We start from the raw sequence: 14,355 nt of genomic DNA, 5'->3' as shown, positions 1-14,355 counted from the left end.
TATGGCGATTGCAAATAATCCTATACTTGGAAATAAACACTTGTGTTTGTTTTGATGTACTTGAAGTTTGGATCCCTCTATGCTTATGGATCTATGACAGAAGTATGAGCTCAAACTGACATAGCCTACCTTGTGCACAGAGAAAGCAAAAGCCAGATGTGTTTTGTATTCATACCATCAGTGTGCAGTTGGCGCATTGTGTGCTTAGTAGATGATGGCCTGTGTGTACTGTTTGATACGGAAACACCATTTTTACGAAGGTGTGAAGAGTTAATCTAGCTGTGTTTGCTTTTGCAAGAGAACTACAATGTTTTGATTATTGGGTGACAGGTTTTCTTATTTGTGTGAAGAGTTTTGCAAAATTAGCCAATAGTTACAAAAAATGTGCTTAAGCAATCAGAAAAAACTGTAACAGTTTTGAAAACAGTATGTAAGCACATGCAAAATGTCCTGTACGTACAAAGATTTTTGGCAGTTGTTGTGTCTGAGTGAGAAGATGATTCATGAAATTTGAGAGATGTAGTCATTGAATGCATTTTGTGCCAAAACAATGATAACTGGTCCTCAGTTTAGCCCACATAGACTTCTGTTGTGCTCACTGTGTGAGGAGTTTTGCAAACGTGACCTAAGTATTGAGAAATGTGTCCTAGCGTCTGTAAAAAACTGTAAACCTGCACCATCCTCCCTATTCTGGTATTTTAAAGAGTACTTAGCGTAAATATTTAGCAACCTAACTAATAGGGTTCCAACTCCCAGCAACAAAAATAAATAAATAAAAAATGGGGAACCACCCCTCACACTCCACCTCATGATGCTTAATCGACGTAATCAACCTTAATTTGATGCAGTGTGAAAAAAAATGCACAGAAATCAATTATTTTTCAAGAAATATTAAATAGATTCAACATCTTTCTTCAACAAAATTGCAGACTGCACAGATGATACCTTCCCAAAGGAAAAAGTACTATAGCTTACTAGGGTATATATATTAGACTTACAGTTTTTTCTGATTGCTTAAGCACATTTTTTGTAACTATTGGCTAATTTTGCAAAACTCTTCACACAAATAAGAAAACCTGTCACCCAATAATCAAAACATTGTAGTTCTCTTGCAAAAGCAAACACAGCTAGATTAACTCTTCACACCTTCGTAAAAATGGTGTTTCCGTATCAAACAGTACACACAGGCCATCATCTACTAAGCACACAATGCGCCAACTGCACACTGATGGTATGAATACAAAACACATCTGGCTTTTGCTTTCTCTGTGCACAAGGTAGGCTATGTCAGTTTGAGCTCATACTTCTGTCATAGATCCATAAGCATAGAGGGATCCAAACTTCAAGTACATCAAAACAAACACAAGTGTTTATTTCCAAGTATAGGATTATTTGCAATCGCCATAATGACTATATGGGTTACTTGGTCTGCAGTGAACATGCTTCCTTTGCCCCAGCATCTGGTCATCTAGCACTTCTGTAAAGTAACAACTTCAGTATTTTTACATCAGTGGTATTGGTGTGTTTCTCATTGGCATATGGCAGTGCTACAAATCTTTGTGCGAAGTGACTGTACTAACCGATTCTCATTTCAAGATGTCCTTATGGTACTTGCTACAGTGTAGCGGCTCGAGTTAGGCTGGACCCGTTGGGGGTCATTCCACGGTTGATTACATGGTCCACTATTGTAGCTCTGATGTCATCAGCAATTCTATTTCTTACTCTTCCTACCCTTCCTCTCCCCCCTCCTCATCTTCCTCTCCCCCCTCCTCATCTTCCTCTTGCTCCTCCTTGTCCTTGTCGTCCTCTTCATCCTACTTCTTCACCTCCACGTCCTCTTCCTCGGCCTCCTCTACTTCTCACTCTTTCTGCTCCCTCCATTGTACTCCGCACACACAGCTTACCTGTATTATAGTGCTTAGGCTGATTGCAAAGTGAACTAATTATCTAAAAAAGTTTTCACATGTGAAAGTGTGCCAGACAGTTGGCAAGTTAGTGTTAATGATAGCCATACATGTGTATACTTTTGCTAGGAGTGTGTTGGAAATTTGGTAATTGAGTGTTGTGCAGTGAATTGTGCCTACAGTTTTGCAAAGTGTGTGTTACAAAATTGCAAACTGAGTGCAAAGCAGTTTTTGTGCTTTTAGTTTTGCAAACTCAGTGAGTGGTTTTGCTATAAGTCTGAATAGTTTTAGAGATTGTGCTACAGGAATCACAGTTAGGGTTTAAGCATTCAGAAAAAACTGTAATAGTTACTATATACAGTAATGGACTTCTATTCATTTTGCATCAAATTAAAACTTTGGGTGTCAGATAATTATTTATTAAAAGCTAGACATTTTAAATGAGAATAAGAAAGAAAAGTATGTCTTTGTGCCCCCTTTTCCCTGTTAATGCCCTATCGGCCCCCTTGGCTAAACTTTGCTAGATCCGCCCCTGCACAGTTACAGCCATCAGCTACGTAGAAAAAGATCCTCGAGTAGAAAGTAATATTAAATACATTCTAACAACAGCTGATCAAGCTTAAATGTGCTGCTGTTGTTCAGCCGCTGGTTTCCTCTTTCTGGTGCAAAGTGGGCCAAAAGCAAACTAGAGACACGGACTCCCGACAGAAAAGCTGATCAGCTGATCGTTAAGCAGTTTCATGATTGAAGTAGCAGCAAGAAGAAGCAGTCGCTCCATATATCGCTTGTTAAGCTTAACGCAGGAATGCTTTACAAACATTCAGAGATGGACTTACACACTTGCTTTACTTCTCTCGGGATAACTTTGTCGGAGATGAAATGCCGGGTTGCTAGCGAAGCTCCACATGCTATCCAGACCACCACAGGTCCCGCATGCCACAGCCATCACGTGATGCATACTGCTCCGACGTGCTAACTTCTGAGGTGAGTTACGGCGTGTTGCAAGTTTTGTGAGGTGCTTTCGTGATATTTAATGGATCGGATTACATTTTTTATTTTTCTCCGATATCCGATCCAGTAATTTAGGTCAGTATCGGACCGATACCGATACGTAATATCGGATCGGTCCATCTCTAATAATTACAGATCTATAGAACAGTGGGTTAACTTTTTCATCTATCTTCAATAGTGCTTCATATACAAGAGTTAAAATTACATCTTGCAAACTGGAGCAGGCACATTTTACCATTAAAAGTTTGGGGATTTTGATGATGGGAAAAAAATTGCTCCCAGACATAACTCCATATTGAGAACTCGACAGGATTTTATTACTGACTGCATTTCCTTCTGAACTTTTCCGACTCATCTCAACTTCATCTTCCACTTCAAACTTATAAGTAGTGTGCCAGTGTGATGCCTTTCCTTAGGACTCTAAGAAGAGGTTGTTTGTTTCTTTAGGACACGTGAATGAACAGAAATGGACACGCAGCTCTTTCAGAGGGAGGAAGAGCTAATAAATAATACATCTGGAGAAAAACTGAAGCAGAATTCAGCTAAGTTGAAATTAGGCAAGAAAAGAGGGATAGGTTCCAGAAATATCTCAAGACAAAAATATAGGACAGAAAGACGCGGAAACGTGACTTGAAAGGTGTGAAGAGACACCTGAGGGTGGAGGGGGAGATGACAGTGAGGAAGAAGAACGATCGACAGCAGGAAGGGAGGAGACACTGGGGGCGGAAAGACAAAAAAAAACAAGCGAAGGCAGAGAGGAAAAAGGATGGAAGTGAATGGATGGAGGAATTGAAGAGAAAATTAGGACTGATAAAGAGAAGCAGAGTTGGTAAGACGTAGGGCAGAGAACACAAGTCCCTGCTGGGTGAGTGTCTCTAATTATCACCGCACCTGAGAGAAGCTTTGTGTGTTTGGCTCTGTTTTGGCAGAGGTGGCGCTGGTGGTGGAGCAGACTCTCTCCAAATCTTTTATTTAGTTTGTTTACTTATATAGTATCTTCATGGGCTCATCTACAGTTTTGAGAGCCTTCACTGTCACGGTCCCCGTGTCTCTCTGGTTGGCCCACGCTGGCTACAGGTTTTGTTGTTGTTAGTTTTAGTTTTTTGTCTCTCCTCCTCCTCTCTGCCTGGGTGGAGCTCATTACGGGCTCTCACTCTTGGCCCACGCACCCCTGTGGATGGTGTCCACCTGCGGCTGATCTGGCTGATTTCCCCAGCTGCTATTTAAGGCAGTGGCACAGAGCAGCTCACCGCTGGAACGTCGAACCACCTGAGTTCGTGCTCGCGGCATATTCAAAGAAGAATCGCTTACACGTGTTTTATGTTGTGGAACTAACCTTTGACCTTCTGTCTGTAGATTCTGGACCGAATCACCGGACCTGTCCAAGTGGGGCAGTGTGTGGAGTGTTGGAGCGAGTGCGGCTGAAGAGGAGTGCGTGTGTGCGGAGGAGCGGTGGCGGTGACTGAGTGGAAGAGGAAGCGTGTGTGTGGATTCCCCCCCCCTTCTCTCCCTGGAGCCCTGGACCCCCTCCCAACTCACTGTACATATATTTTGCACTAAGGTGATCCCTATTGTAAATAAATCCCCTTTTGTTTCCTTGAAAGAACTGTCTGCGCGTGGGTCCGTTCAGTAGCCATGACATTCACGTCTGGCTCAGTGTATAACACTGGTGTGTTTGCACTGTGTTCAGTCAATGCCCAACTTTAAGTAATCAATCACTTGAGAACATTTAATAACGCATACTGAAATAGTTTTATAAGTCATATAATAGTCTGTTTTTAGACAAATCAGTCAGACAAAATTAGCCAAATGTCTTCATCTGTCACTAACATATTTTTATTAGGTATAGCTTGCTAGTACCAAGTTGGACTTTCCTTAATTCTGCATGGCAAATACATTTTTCAGAGGCTTTGTTTCATATTGACTTCAACTCACTGGATATTTTCAATTCTTTCAATTCCTCTCTCTAGAGATATTTGTCCATGAAAATCCTCTGAAATACTTTACATTTTCTCTCAGCCTGCCTTCTTTCTCTGTCACTCATACGCCATTGCCAGTGCTTGTTTACCTGGTGAGTTCTTCCTTGATTTTCATTGGCTCATGCGGGTAAAACTTGACCCGGAAGCACATCGTGTACGGCTGCTGAGCTGCTGGAGACAAGAAAGACACGATGTTGAGATGGAAAAACTAAGAGAGACCAGAAACTGTAAGGAAAGTTAAAAGGCTGTTAGAACGTGGAGGAAAAAAGAGGAGATAAGCTTGACAGATATGATAAAGGGAATCAGAAGGAAAGTAGAAGATTTTAAGAAACAGATAAGAAGAGGAAAGAAGAGGAAAGATAAATGAGGGGAAGAGAGGACAGAGGAGCCATGAAGATTATGTAGAAGAAGAAGCTGGGGACAAAAACAGAAACCACAGCATGTCTCCAATACTGATTAGTCACCTCATAATTACAGTAATTACTCTCTCACACACACACACACACATGGGCATGTGCTTCACTTGAACTGGGGTCTGTTTCTTCTCCTTTGATCTGAGTCCTAAAGCATTTCATATCTCTAGGAGAGGATTTGTGCTTTGAATAGTATTTAAATATGCACCGTAACATACATACACAAGGTTACATAAGCGGTCACAGACACACACACATATACTCAATAACAGGCTGAAGGGTTTGGATCAAATGACAGCGATAGCTTCAACTCCCTCCTGAAGTCTCACACAGCTCATCTGCTTATAAACATATTCAATGTTTACCCTGTGAAGTTAGAACATTTACAAGATATACAAACACCAAAACACCGAAACACTGAGAGGAAACCATCATACACAGCAACAGATTTAATTATATACAGTAATTGTATATAATGCATTATAAATAATTTACACTTCCTGAAGTGAAAATAGCACAGATAAGATTTTTTTTGAAGTCTGAATTTATTTTATTTTGGTTATTAAAGAAATAAAACATCTTAAAGGACCCTTTACCCATCTCAACTCCCATTTGGTGTCTTTGGCACTTACTTACAGTTAAACAGTTAACTGATAGCTTTGGTCTGAGGATCTAGTGATCAAATGCCAGAATTTTGTTTGCTCGATATAAAATTTTCACTCCATGTTTGGTTCAAAGCGTAGATCAAAGCATTGCGGAGATTTGATGTCACTTCCTGTGTGGCAGCTTTGCAATTAGAATTTTCTGATGGACACAATCAATCCAATTTTGTGGTTTTCTACATTTGCTTGCTTTGAGGGTACTCTTTGCCAATTTTGAGAGTGGAAAAAATTGTAGCCTGTGAACTATGTCAGAAAATCTAATATTATGGTTACAGACGCCACGGGGTCCATATCCATTATAGAGGGTCTGTAGCCTCGAATTTGCCTTCTCTGACACATGAATGTTGAAAGCTAATATTTGAAAGTTTGGGGTTTTTTAAGTTCATATCCATAAATGTGCCTCCGGGTTCAGGCCTTTGCTAGTGACAAAGTGTTGAAGGCTATTAATGAAACTTGGGAAAAGGGAATGAAAAAAAAGAAATGGAAACTTTGACCTTCTTTGGGTGATTATAGACTAAAAAGTCAGCAGATGAAAAAAAAATATATATGTTATTATATAATTAACAGCTACAAAACAGCAGGGATGGTTTACAGAAAGACATTTAAACCACGAGAAATAAATCCAACATAACAGCTGAATCACCTGTGCTTCATACGCTACAAATCTTAGAAAAATGAAGGAGTTGTTTTGTCTTTGCTGTTCTCACAGGCGAAGTTTACACACGTGCACATGTGAGTTATTTTGAGTGCACATGGAGAGATTTCAAAGAGGATGAGGCAAAGAGACGCTTAAAACAAAGATGCAAAAGTATCTGATAGGCATTCTGAAGTCAACATCAAGGAGGAAGAAAGTATCATTTCACATGGGATAGAAATCATCCAGAGTGCCCTCACCACTCTCCCTTTAATGGCAGGATCCTCTGCGGTATTATCCGGCTATGAAAAACAGCACACATCTACATAATACATGCTGAGCAATTTGAAAGAGCCAATCCTCCCACCCGCTCCCAAAGAACTTGAGCTGCTTATAATTATTTCTCAAGCTTAAGGGACGAAGAGGTTTTTTTGGAAAACATTGTAGAGAAAGTGAATTGTGCGCGAAAGACATGGCCGTGCAAATGTGATGTTTGCCAACGTACGTAAGCTGGGATGCACAAAGACGAAATAAAACACAAGTGCACGCACACATTGAAACCTAATTTGGGAGTAAATCCTGCCACAGGGAACTGATGTGTCAGTGCAACTCAGATCTACTCAACAACTCCCCTCTAATCTCGTTTTCTTTCTTTCACTCTGTCAGCTTCTCTCATCTCAAACCGTCTCTCCAATCTCCTCTTTTCGCTCTATTTTTCTTCTTTCTTTAGTTACGTTATCTATCACTGTCTCTTTTTAGTACTTTTCCCCCCTTGTTCCCTCTCTCTCCCTTCCAGTTTTCACTGATATCCTCAGCCTCCCCCTTCTGTCATCTCACACATGTTCCGATGGAGCAGAATACTTCGCTAATAGCTCTTTTATTAATTTATAACAGGACAGAAAGAACAGGACAGTCATTAAAAGGTTTAGTGAACTTCAGACTGAGACACAGAAAGAAAAGGAGGGTCGGAGGAAAGCCGCTGCAATCTTTCAACACAAGATAGAAATGTAAAGATGTGAAAGAGTAAGTGGAAACGAAGGAAAACAAAGGTGAAAACAAGTACCACTCTCTTATTCACCTTTGTATTGTGTCCTCTTTTAGGGTACTTAGATTGTATGATTATATGTGTCACATTCTCAAGGCTATTATAGTTATACTGAAAAAACATTGGCCAAATCTATCAGAGGCAAACATCAAGAGGGGAAAGGAGGCTGTGCTCAGCTTGAAAACAACCCCTCGGGCTGTTTGTGTAACTCTTATTACAACGTAAAAGTGGCCTCCAGGGACACATTAAATGCCACTCTGGTGACCTTGAAAATGTGAAAACTTGACCTTTGCCTAAAGCCAAATAGAAAGGTTAGCCATGAAACCTAATCAAATGGAACAAACATTGAGCTAAACTGAAGCCCAGACACAACTAGAGCTGCAGTTTCCTGGTAAAAATAAATAAATAAAAAAAATCTGGTGTGTTTGTGTCTCCATCGCTTCTCGTTTCCTTAAGTGAATCTGTTTTCTCTTTGAGGGTGAAACACACCCATGCACTTTATTGGGTACTGTGATGGACCCTTCTGTTTTCAAAACATGCTTAATTTTTCATGCAATTTTATTAACTTTCATCCATATTGCACTACTGGATTTAAAACTCACAATGATGAAAGATATTATTATTCCAGATTCTACCCTACCATGTCAGTGTTGTTGCAGCAGAAATTAAAACCCTTCAGATCAGGCAACATTTTTTCAATCTTCTACTGCCCAATTTTGGTGAGCTCGTTCAAATTGTAGCCCCAGTTTCCTAATCTTAGCTGACAGAAGTAGTATTCAGTGCTAGAGCAGCAGCAGACCACACCAGGTACAACCCCAGTTCTCTTTGAGTTTGTCGTTTTAGTTTAGTTTAGCTTCAGTGTCCTGTTTCCAGAAGATAGGAAGGGTCAAGGAAAGGCATCTTCTGCTGCTGTAGCCCATGTGCTTCTAAGATAAACATGTTGTGTGCTCAGAGATGCTCTTCTGCTTAGATTGTTTCACTAGCGGTTATTTGAGTTCCCTTCCTATCACCTCAAATTAGTCGCATCTGACATTAACAAAGAATTTTTGCCCGGAGAACTGCTGCTAGTGGGGTTTGGTTAATTGGTGATTCTAAATTGCCCATCGGTGTGAATGTGAGTGTTGATGGTTCAGTGTCTCTATGTGTAATAGGCTAGAGCTCGATTTTAACTTCAGCAACTTGTCTTGAGCATGCCTACATGCCTAAATGCTGCTATGTGATTGGTTCATTAGATATTTGTATTAATGAGGTGTTGTATACGTGTACCTATGTCACTGCATATTTCATTTCGGTAAACCTTACATGGATACATCCAGAAAATGAATTTTGTCTTACATCGCATTATCCTAAGGACTTGTTAAACAAACAGAATAGTCAAAAATGGGACAACAAAACAGACAAATAAAGTAATCAGATAAAATCTGCATCCTTTTCTGGAGATGGAAAGTAAAAATATCTTTCCGGTTTGTGGTGATTGTTATGAAGCTTTGAATGAGGCCTGCACATAAGGCAGGCAGGCTGTTTACTTGTTTTTGTACTCTCATAAGCTTGTCTTCCACTGCAACGTCTTTGCAACGTGTGACTTTTTTCCTTTTTAGGCCACTTGTCCCTCTGGCAGTTTTTTGTGTTTCTGAGAAACAGTTCTCTTGTCACTTTGTCTGTCTTCATTGTGTCTCCATTGGTCTCCCTGCGGGACTTCAGAGGAAAAACTCATGTCCAACATTGCCTGACTCTGTCACAGGTGGGTGGGTGATAAAACTCTTAAACCTAGATGATCTAAATGTTTTTTTTTAAATTATTATTACATAAACAAATAAAATGTATCTGTTTTTAATTAATAACAAACTGATTTTTTTGTACTCCTATCCCGTCACTTTAACAATGTTGCGCGTACGATGTTATGGCCTTGTTAGAGTCCCTGTGGTGGTGTCGGCTTGTTTGCCATGCTTGACCCCTCACACCAGAGTGACCCTCTGAGACAAATGCACGGCATAAGAAAACACACTCACACTCGCAAATACACAGACACATGCATGATGCTTTGCATCTGTATACACACATGCTGACACAGAAATGGAAACAGAAAGGGCACTCACACTTCATCTGCCTCACTACGGGTTTATTGGGCTCCAGCCAGTGCTGAAAAAGAGAGAAAGACCAAAAATGTTACCCTAAAATAATCAAATTTATACTAAAGAAACTACAGGACTGGATTGAGAGCTAATTCAAAAATTATCTTAGAAAATATCATTTGTATCATTGGTAGATCTCTGGTATTTTAAACTGTCATAAAAAAGATTATTACTACATTATTACTTTAAGAGACTGATTTAGAGATTTAAGGAGACATGATGATCTTATATTCCTGAATAGAACCAAATTTGACCTTTTTGATCCATCTTACTGTCAAAAGCATACAATTCAAAGTATTATGTTACAGTTTCTGGACTGCATGACACTGCATGTTCAGTTTGTCTTAAAACACATTTTCCCTTATTTTTCCTTCCTTGCTTTGCATTAAGAAAAAAAAAACAGTCTAGCTGAGCTTCTGCTACGATCAAGCGTCTGGTCTGTTCTTTGTGTGGGCTGTTTGAAATATGGAGACTGATCTTGTTATTATTTGGCACTTGAACTTGTAATGTAATGTATCAGCTGCTTCCAGACTGATATTCAACATTCATACTTTGCCTGTGCTGACTCACTGCCACTGTTTCCTGTTAGTAGGTGTGATTCTGCCGTAATGAGCTGAGTGCTGTGTATAAGTGGAATTTCTAAATTGAGGAGAAGAATTTGTTAGCCGGGGTAAAAGAGCAGCCAGATTTAGAGGAAGGAGACTCCTCAAAGATTACAGAGAAAAAGATGCTGCACCTTAGGCCTGATTTAGACTTCTGCTGGTATATTTTTAAACCTTACGACGTGGCAGACGTCGTTGCCGGCATTTATGCTTGTGCTTGTGCCCCCAGGGTCTGGTTTTTCCACTTCCTTTCACATTCTCCTACGTCAGTTACGATAGCACTCTCCGTCCAGGTATCTGCTGACATTTGTGAGTCGTTATATTGATATATATTGTTATCCTTAATACTGAGATGATAAATGTTATTCTCTCACTGATAGATTCAAAAACTATTACAAAAAAGTAGCCAGAAATGCACATGAGCAATCAGTGGTGCTGAACAGTAGGGGTAGGGTAGGCATAGTGTTTCAGAGGGCTTTGTGGTTATGAAGCAGATTTTCAGCAGAATCATAAATCCCCACTTTACTAAGATGTGGCTGTTGGAAAACTAACCACATACTTATAGACTGAAGTCTTCAGTAAAAAGTGAAAAATGCGGTTTGAAAGCACTTTTCATAAACATACATTTCTCTAAATATAAGCGTTGCTCTGACCGGCTGTGTAGGTCCTGTGATCACTCCTCTGGTAAAGAAGAAAACTCTGGTAACACCTTTATGCTTTACCATTAGTGTTTCCAACTTTTATTTTAGGTTTTACAAGGAAAATGCATGTTTGGTTTGATAAATCCACATCTAGTTAATGTCCCCACCTCAGTTTGGCTTCACTTGGACAAACAAAAGATCTGGGCTCTGGGAATAAATGACAGGCTTTTCCTGATCCTTTGTACAAACTAGTCTCAATTGGTAATGAAAATGATAACAGATACCATGGTTATGGTGTGTGCAGTGTGCACGGACAGGTGTGTGTGTGTGTATCATAGTTACCCTTTGTTTCTCGGGATCTACATATCGAATACCAAAGTAGTCTTTCTCAAGCAGGTTGTAGTGATTGCACACATGGTCCAACAGGAACTGGCCTCTGGTGTCTCTCTGCAAAGAAATAAAGCGCATCGGTTTAGGACACGTGACCCGTCTTTTGAGTTATGCTGATAAAAACCATAAACCTCTGAGCTCAGTCTGATAGATGCTGCATGACTGCATTGTGCCCACAATGAACCCTCATGGGTAATACTCCTCTGATGCTCTCATAATTTCATCACGGTGAAACATGTTAATGGAAAGAAATATGTCAGCACCCTTTTGGTCCCTTGCTGCTGACATATCTGTTATGATGGTGTTCTGGACACGGCCTCCTAATGTGCCAATAAATACAGTCTATTTGCAGGACCTAACACTGTGTAATCAATAAGCACCCTGCATTTAATGCCAGCTGCTTAGTCAGTATCTACTCATTCAGATGCTCAGTATGATTTTCCTGCTGAGTGTACTGACCTGCCTACGTCTTAGCATTCTCTATAACTTTGGATATATCTAAAGTCTAAAGATTTGCTTTTTGTCTGCCTATTTTATAGACAGTGTTTTTGTTGTTATTATATTGTACTTGCCCAAACCGTCTAGATTACACCACACCTGACACCAAATGTCAGCTGGGACAGTTGGATGAGCAGTTTTAAAAAAAATTATGCTTTTTAGCTCATTTAAGGAAATACATATCAAAACAAGTACACATTTAATTTTTACCTTTAACCTCTTGACTAAAGCTAATATTATGTGCATCAAAGATCCCAGCTCTGAGTGTGTGTGTGTGTGTGTGTGTGTGTGTGTGTGTGTGTGTGTGTGTGTGTGTGTGTGTGTGTGTGTGTGTGTGTGTGTGTCCTATAACTGCTCTATAACCTGCTGAAGGAGGTGGATTCTGTGCTTGGTTTAGCAGAACTGATTGATTCACTCAGATATCATGTCTTTGCCCTTGAGACTGGAATTTACTCATCACCCGGGAAGCATCAGCGTCATCACATACAGTCAGACCCACAGCTGACCAAATCTCATCAATAAAACTGCCTGTCAGCACATCGCCTAATCAGGAAACTTTAGTTGGGAATTTGGATTTTTATAGCACTTCCTAATATAACTTTCAGTCTAATTTGTGTCTCACTTCCTTTAACATTCCTAGTTATGCACTACCTAGAATTATTTTTATTACCAGGTGAATTTAATTATGCTGGAATTTTAGGTGAAAAACGTTGAAATTCCATTTAATTCTAAATGAATTAGACTCTTAGTTAAGGGACATATACAGTCTTATTGAATATAGCAAAAAAATTGCACAAAAGCAAAAATGCATTAACATATTTCACGTGATTGCACAGATGGATGTGCTAAGGACGGCTACATTTTGTGCACTGAGTAAGCAGCACACTCACACGTTAAAAAGCACGACTGTGTGTCAGTTACTTCTAAAATTTATTCAGCTGCACTAACAAAGTCCCGCTCCCTCTGGCTTGACCAGGTCTCGCTTGAAAAATAGTTTTTAATCTCGATGAGGCTTTTATCTGGATAAATAAAGGATGATAAAAAATAAAGTTCATCTGGATTGAGAATGATCTGTTTCAAAGGTTATAAGAGCATCCTATATCCTTATGGTGCTCTTTTCTGTCCAGTGGCTGCTTCATCAGCAGTGGTCAGTATGAACAGCACCTCATCAGCAGCCAAGGTAAGGTCGTTAGCTTTGCTCTTTATTTCTATTTTCAGAGATTTGCAAGTGAAATGCAGTGTAGTGGCTGACATCAGCTGACTTTGTTAAATGGCTTTAACAGAAGCACATTTTCAGCACATTTGCACGGCTGATTGTTTGTCAGACTAACGGCCCTGAGCCTCAGATGTCCCATATATTTGACCGGATTTTAATCTTTAAGAAAGCAGAGCTTTCTTTTTTTTTGCACTATTTAGGAAATTTTTCCTGCTCTGATTTTCCTCATTATTCTTTTTCCCACATTGTTGGAGCTACAGTACAAAGTCTGCAAAGAAAAGTAGCATGGACCATTTTCCATCTGGTTGCTCCATCAGCTCTCAACTATTTCATCAGTTTCGGTGCAGTAATGTAGCTGCTTGGAGTTTCTAATTGCTTTGTGCACTAATGTTACAAATAAATATCTTTTCTTTTTTTTTACTGAAATCTAAGGTTGTGCCTTTAATCTTCCTGATCTAATGTAAATCTTAAAGGCAATTGTGTGTCTTTTTTTTTTTATTATATGTGTTTTCTGCTTGTAGGTAGACAAAAAAACCCCAAAAAAACCCAAAACCATTTCTCAATTAAAAATTAATTTCTTTCCAGGCACAAAGCCCATGCAAATATTTTGTACTAATACTATATGCCTAGAAGTTACACAGCATCTACAGCCTTTATTTTAAGTACATCAAAGCATCATTATCATCACTGCAGCATGCCACAAACTGTGAAATCAGTTCATTTGCTGGCGTTGCATTCACTTATCCTCAGTTTTACACAAATATTAATTCCTGTTCATATGTTGAATTCTGTAAATACTGTAATGTTTTTGCCAAGACAACCTTTTAAATACATTTCTTAGTGAGTCATGCTGCATGTCTCAGTAAACAACTCAGCAAACACACTGTTATATGTACTACTAGACTCAAGGTGTTGACAGAACAGCCTCTGAAAATAAGATGTTTGCTGTAAATGTCACAGCAGCCACTCAAAAACCAACAGTTATATGTGTCCAGGACACCGTGGCTGTATTTGTTACGCACCAAATAAAGCAAAGCAAACATTAAACACAGCCTTAGTCAATTCACAAAGATACACTGTTGTAACAGCCAGAATTTCCAGGTCAGTGCAACCAACAGTAAAGGAGAATCAGCTAGATTGTTTATCAGTGCTGGGAGTACCAAATTACTGCTATTTAAGAAAAAGAGGTTCAAAAATATAAATCGTCTGTGTCTTAACATTAAGACGA

General features: G+C 39.5%; 1 protein-coding gene across 2 annotated transcripts in view; it reads right to left on the bottom strand.

The window, feature by feature from the left end:
* frmd3 (FERM domain containing 3) overlaps positions 1-14,355 on the bottom strand; it is a 139,299-nt gene that overhangs the window by 107,958 nt on the left and 16,986 nt on the right. The window contains exons 2-4 of one of the 2 annotated variants that reach the window (XM_085475613.1): positions 11,366-11,470; positions 9,745-9,787; positions 4,984-5,065 (exon numbers count right to left, since the gene is read on the bottom strand). In XM_085475613.1, the coding sequence (XP_085331739.1) occupies positions 4,984-5,065; positions 9,745-9,787; positions 11,366-11,470 (230 nt within the window). The remainder of the gene's footprint in view (positions 1-4,983; positions 5,066-9,744; positions 9,788-11,365; positions 11,471-14,355) is intronic. The other variant, XM_085475614.1, reaches the window with a different exon arrangement.

Source organism: Copadichromis virginalis, linkage group LG12 (assembly GCF_057382275.1).
Source record: "Copadichromis virginalis isolate Kocher_CV1m ecotype Utaka linkage group LG12, C_Virginalis_male_GT1.1, whole genome shotgun sequence".
Taxonomy (NCBI): Eukaryota; Metazoa; Chordata; class Actinopteri; order Cichliformes; family Cichlidae; genus Copadichromis; species Copadichromis virginalis.
The sequence above is the reverse complement of the archived record's forward strand: the minus strand, read 5'-3'. Positions and strand labels throughout refer to the sequence as shown.